The 6,525-nt window shown below is 34.0% G+C and overlaps 1 protein-coding gene across 1 annotated transcript in view; it reads right to left on the bottom strand.

The window, feature by feature from the left end:
• The window catches only part of LOC107062022 (uncharacterized), a 9,702-nt gene extending 3,490 nt beyond the window's left edge, over positions 1-6,212 (bottom strand). Inside the window, exons 1-6 of the mRNA XM_015312197.1 lie at positions 6,026-6,212; positions 4,347-4,549; positions 3,500-3,670; positions 1,107-1,341; positions 763-951; positions 59-120 (exon numbers count right to left, since the gene is read on the bottom strand). Of these exons, the coding sequence (XP_015167683.1) occupies positions 59-120; positions 763-951; positions 1,107-1,341; positions 3,500-3,670; positions 4,347-4,549; positions 6,026-6,212 (1,047 nt within the window). The remainder of the gene's footprint in view (positions 1-58; positions 121-762; positions 952-1,106; positions 1,342-3,499; positions 3,671-4,346; positions 4,550-6,025) is intronic.
• Between the last annotated feature and the right edge of the window lie 313 nt (positions 6,213-6,525).

Here is a 6,525-nt window from a genome sequence, read left to right as displayed (position 1 = left end):
GCAGACACATCTTATCCCATGAAACCCAATGTTTGTTTTTAGCACCAGTGGTATTTACCCAATAGAACTTAGCAAAGATACTGTGAAGCTGATTAATAACACTGACTGGTGGATTTATAGCTGAAAGTAGGTATATAGACATTGATTGAAGCACATGAGATATCAGTATATACTTCCCACCAAAAGTCAAACCTATTCTGTCAAGAGTCGATCCTCCTCATCACCTTTTTCAGTAAATCTTCAAAATGAGCCTTATTCTTTCTCCCATAGAAAACAGGACATCATTCTCATAGAATTAGATTGTCCTGATAAAATAAGATGGTATCAACTGCATATGATAAATGATTCACTTCAGAACTCCATTTTGGAAAATCATATCCTTTAAAATTAGTATTCTCAAACAACATGTTTAAGTTTCTGGATAAAATTTCAGGTCCAGTAATGAATAAAGTTGGAGAAATAGAATCTCCTTGTTTGAGACCCTTTGAAGACTTGAAAAATCCAAAAGACTTTCCATTCAAAACGACAGAGTACCAGTTGTTAGATAACAGTCTCCATACCATATCTATAATCAATTCTGCAAACCTAAACTTCCTTGACACTTTAGTAAGGCAAATGTATGTTACTATATCATAAGCCTTAGCCTTGTCAAGCTTAACCACCACATTATGCATCTTCTTACTTTTGTTTATATCTCTTATTATCTCCAATAGCAATACATTTTTAGTAATACTTCTTCGCACTTTATAGAGATGTGCTTACCTTGAAAATCCACCAAAGCTTTTGATACATCCTGTATAGATCTGATGCTCAAACCCCGTTCCTTCTTGGGCAGACACATCTTATCCCATGAAACCCAATGTTTGTTTTTAGCACCAGTGGAATTTACCCAATAGAACTTAGCAAAGATACTATGAAGCTGATTAATAACATTGACTGGTGGATTCATAGCTGAAAGTAGGTATATAGACATTGATTGAAGCACATGAGATATCAGTATATACTATCCACTAAAAGTCAAACCTATTCTGTCAAGAATTAATCCTCTTCATCACCTTTTTCACTAAATCTTCAAAATGAGCCTTATTCTTTCTCCCATAGAAAACAGGACATCATTCTCATAGAAGTAGATTGTCCTGAGAAATATAAGATGGTATCATCTGCATATGATAAATGATTCACTTCAGAACTCCATTTTGGAAAATCATATCCTTTGAAATTATTATTCCCAAACAACATGTTTAAGTTTCTGGATAAAATTTCAGGTCCAGTAATGAATAAGGTTGGAGAAATAGGATCTCTTTGTTTGATACTCCTTGAAGAATTGAAAAATCCAAAAGACTGTCCATTCAAAAGGACAGAGTACCAGTTGTTAGATAACAATATCCATATCATATCTATAATAAATTCTGCAAACCCAAACTTGCTTAACACTTTAGTAAGGCAAATACTTGTTACTCTATCATAAGCCTTAGCCATGTCAAGCTTAACTACCACATTATGCAACTTCTTTCTTTTGTTTATATCTCTTATTATCTCCTATAACAACACATTTTTAGTAATACTTCTTCGCTCTTTAAAGAGATGTGCTCAGCTTGAAAATCCACCAAAGCTTTTGATACATCCTGTATAGATCTAAAGCTCAAACCCCTTTCCTTCTTGGGCAGACACATCTTATCCCATGAAACCCAATGCTTGTTTTTTAGCACTAGTGGTATTTACCCAATAGAACTTAGCAAAGATACTATGAAGCTGATTAATAACACTGACTGGTGGATTCATAGCTGAAAGTAGGTATATAGACATTGATTGAAGCACATGAGATTTCAGTATATAATTCCCACCAAAAGTCAAACCTATTCTGTCAAGAATTGATCCTCTTCATCATCTTTTTCACTAAATCTTCAAAATGAGCCTTATTCTTTCTCCCATAGAAAACAGGACATCATTCTCATAGAAGTAGATTGTCCTGAGAACTATAAGATGGTATCATCTGCATATGATAAATGATTCACTTCAGAACTCCATTTTGGAAAATCATATCCTTTGAAATTAGTATTCTCAAACAACATCTTTAAGTTTCTGGATAAAATTTCAGCTCCAGTATTGAATAAAGTTGGAGAAATAGGATCTCCTTGATTGAGACCCCTTGAAGACTTGAAAAATCCAAAAGACTTTCCATTCAAAAGGACAGAATACCAGTTGTTAGAAAACAGTCTCCATATCATATCTATAATCAATTCTTCAAACCCATACTTCCTAACTCTATTTTGGAAAATCATATCCTTTCAAATTAGTATTCTCAAACAATATGTTTAAGTTTCTCGATAAAATTTCCAGTCCAGTAATGAATAAAGTCAGAGAAATAGGATCTCCTTGTTTGAGACCCCTTGAAGACTTGAAAAATCCAAAAGACTTTCCATTCAAAAGGACAGAATACCAGTTGTTAGAAAACAGTCTCCATATCATATCTATAATCAATTCTTCAAACCCATACTTCCTAAACACTTTAGTAAGGCAAATACATGTTACTCTATCATAAGCCTTAGCCACGTCCAGCTTAACTACCACATTATGCAACTTCTTTCTTTTGTTTATATCTCTTATTATCTCCTATAGCAATACATTTTTAGTAATACTTCTTCGCACTTTATAGAGATGTGCTCACCTTGAAAATCCACCAAAGCTTTTGATACATCCTGTATAGATCTGAAGCTCAAACCCCTTTCCTTTTTGGGCAGACACATCTTATCCCATGAACCCAATGCTTGTTTTTAGCACCAGTGGAATTTACCCAATAGAACTTAGCAAAGATACTATGAAGCTGATTAATAATACTGACTGGAGGATTCATAGCTGAAAGTAGGTATATAGACATTGATTGATGCACATGATATATCAGTAGATACGTCTCATCAAAATTCAAACCTATTTTGTCAAGAGTTGATCTTCTTCATCACCTTTTTCACTAAGTCTTCAAAATGAGCCTTATTCGTTCTCCCATAGAAAACAGGACATCATTCTCATAGAAATAGATTGTCCTGATAAAAATAAGATGGTATCATCTGCATATGATAAATGATTCACTTCAGAACTCCATTTTGGAAAATCATATCCTTTGAAATTAGTATTCTCAAACAACATGTTTAAGTTTTTGGATAAAATTTCAGGTCCTGTAATGAATAAAGTTGGAGAACTAGGATCTCCTTGTTTGAAACCCCTTGAAGACTTAAAAAATCCAAAAGATTGTCCATTCAGAAGGACAGAGTACCAGTTGTTCGATAACAGTCTCCATATCATATCTACAATCAATTCTTCAAACCCAAACTTCCTTAACACTTTAGTAAGGCAAAAACATGTTACTGTATCATAAGACTTAGCCATGTCAAGCTTAACTACCACATTATGCAACTTCTTTCTTTTCTTTATATCTCTTATAATCTCCTATAGCAACACATTTTTAGTAATACTTCTTCGCACTTTATAGAGATGTGCTCACCTTGAAAATCCACATAAGCTTTGCTACTAAAGCTTTTGATGTATCCTGTATATATCTGAAGCTCAAACCCCTTTCTTTCTTGGCCAGACACATCTTATCCCATGAAACCCAATGCTTGTTTATAGCACCAGTGGTGTTTACCCAATAGAACTTAGCAAAGATACTATGAATCTGATTAATAACACTGATTGGTGGATTCATAGCTGAAAGTAGGTATACAGACATTGATTGATGCACATGAGTTATCAGTATATACTTCCCATCAAAATTCAAACCTATTTTGTCAAGAGTTGATCTTCTTCATCACCTTTTTCACTAAGTCTTCAAAATGAGCCTTATTCGTTCTCCCATAGAAAACAAGACATCATTCTCATAGAAGTAGATTGTCCTGATAAAAATAAGATGGTATCATCTGCATATGATAAATGATTCACTTCAGAACTCCATTTTGGAAAATCATATCCTTTGAAATTAGTATTCTCAAACAACATGTTTAAGTTTTTGGATAAAATTTCAGGCCCAGTAATAAATAACGTTGGAGAAATAGGATCTCCTTGTTTGAGACCCCTTCAAGACTTGAAAAATCCAAAAGACTGTCCATTCAAAAGGACAAAGTACCAGTTGTTAGATAACAGTCTCCATATCATATCTATAATCAATTCTTCAAACCCAAACTTCCTTAACACTTTAGTAAGGCAAAAACATGTTACTCTATCATAAGACTTAGCCATGTCAAGCTTAACTACCACATTATGCAACTTCTTTCTTTTCTTTATATCTCTTATTATCTCCTATAGCAACACATTTTTAGTAATACTTCTTCGCACTTTTATAGAGATGTGCTCACCTTGAAAATCCACATAAGCTTTGCTATTAAAGCTTTTGATGTATCCTGTATATATCTGAAGCTCAAACCCCTTTCTTTCTTGGGCAGACACATCTTATCCCACGAAACCCAATGCTTGTTTATAGCACCAGTGGTGTTTACCCAATAGAACTTAGCAAAGATACTATGAAGCTGATTAATAACACTGACTGGTGGATTCATAGCTGAAAGTAGGTATATAGACATTGATTGAAGCACATGAGATATCAGTAAATACATCCCACCAAAAGTCAAACCTATTCTGTCAAGAGTTGATCCTCCTCATCACCTTTTTCACTAAATCTTCAAAATGAGCCTTATTCGTTCTCCCATAGAAAACAATACATCATTCTCATAGAAGTAGATTGTCCTGATAAAAATAAGATGGTATCATCTGCATATGATAAATGATTCACTTCAGAAATTCATTTTGGAAAATCATATCCATTGAAATTAGTATTCTCAAACAACATGTTGATGTCTCTGGATAAAATTTCAGGTCCAGTAATGAATAAAGTTGGAGAAATAGTATCTCCTTGTTTAAGACCCCTTCAAGACTTGAAAAATCCAAAAGACTGTCCATTCAAAAGGACAGAGTACCAGTTGTTAGATAATTGTCTCCATATCATATCTATAATCAATTCTGCAAACCCAAACTTCCTTAACACTTTGGTAAGGCAAATACATGTTACTCTATCATAAGCCTTAGCCATGTCAAGCTTAACCACCACATTATGCAACTTCTTTCATTTGTTTATATCTCTTATTATCTCCAATAGCAATACATTTTTCCTAATACTTCTTCGCACTTCATAGAGATGTGCTCACCTTGAAAATCCACCAAAGCTTTTGATACATCCTGTATAGATCTGCAGCTCAAACCCCTTTCCTTCTTGGGCAGACACATCTTATCCCATCAAACCCAATGCTTGTGTTTTAGCACTAGTGGTATGTACCCAATAGAACTTAGCAAAGATACTATGAAGCTGATTAATAACACTGACTGGTGGATTCATAGATGAAAGTAGGTATATAGACATTGATTGAAGGACATGAGATATCAGTATATACTTCCCACCAAAAGTCAAACCTATTCTGTCAAGAGTTGATCCTCTTCATCACCTTTTTCACTAATTCTTCAAAATGATCCTTATTTTTTCTCCTAAAGAAAACAGGACATCCGTCATATAGAAGTAGATTGTCCTGAGAAAAATAAGATGGTATCATCTGCATATGATAAATGATTCACTTCAGAACTCCATTTTGGAAAATCATATCCTTTGAAATTAGTATTCTCAAACAACATGTTTAAGTTTCTGGATAACATTTCGGCTCCAGTAATGAATAAAGTTGGAGAAATAGGATCTCCTTGTTTGAGACCCCTTGAAGTCTTGAAAAATCTAAACGGCTGTCCATTCAAAAGGACATAGTACCAGTTGTTAGATAACAGTCTCCATAGCATATCTATAATCAATTCTTCAAACCCATACTTCCTTAACACTGTAGTAAGGCAAATACATGTTACTCTATCATAAGCCTTAGCCACGTCAACCTTAACTACCACATTATGCAACTTCTTTCTTTTGTTTATGTTTCTTATTATCTCCTATAGCTATACATTTTTAGTAATACTTCTTCGCACTTTATAGAGATGTGCTCACCTTGAAAATCCACCAAAGCTTTTGATACATCCTGTATAGATCTGAAGCTCAAACCCCTTTCCTTCTTGTGCAAACACATCTTATCCCATGAAACCCAATGCTTGTGTTTAGCACCAGTGGAATTTACCCAATAGAACTTAGCAAAGATACTATGAAGCTGATTAATAACACTGACTGGTGGATTCATAGCTCAAAGTACGTATATCGAGATTGATTGATGCACATGAGATATCAGTATATACTTCCCACCAAAAGTCAAACCTATTCTATCAAGAGTTGATCCTCTTCATCACCTTTTTCACTAAGTCTTCAAAATGAGCCTTATTCTTTCTCCCATAGAAAACAGGACATCATTCTCATAGAAGCAGATTGTCCTGAGAAAAATAAGATGGTATCATCTAAATGTGATAAATGATTCACTTCAGAACTCTATTTTGGAAAATCATATCCTTTGAAATTTGTATTCTCAATCAACATGTTTAAGTTTCAGGATAAAATTT

The sequence above is a fragment of the Solanum tuberosum genome, unplaced genomic scaffold, assembly GCF_000226075.1.
Source record: "Solanum tuberosum cultivar DM 1-3 516 R44 unplaced genomic scaffold, SolTub_3.0 scf00192, whole genome shotgun sequence".
Lineage (NCBI taxonomy): Eukaryota > Viridiplantae > Streptophyta > Magnoliopsida > Solanales > Solanaceae > Solanum > Solanum tuberosum.
Note: the sequence above shows the minus strand (reverse complement) of the source record. Positions and strands in the feature narration are given on the sequence as shown.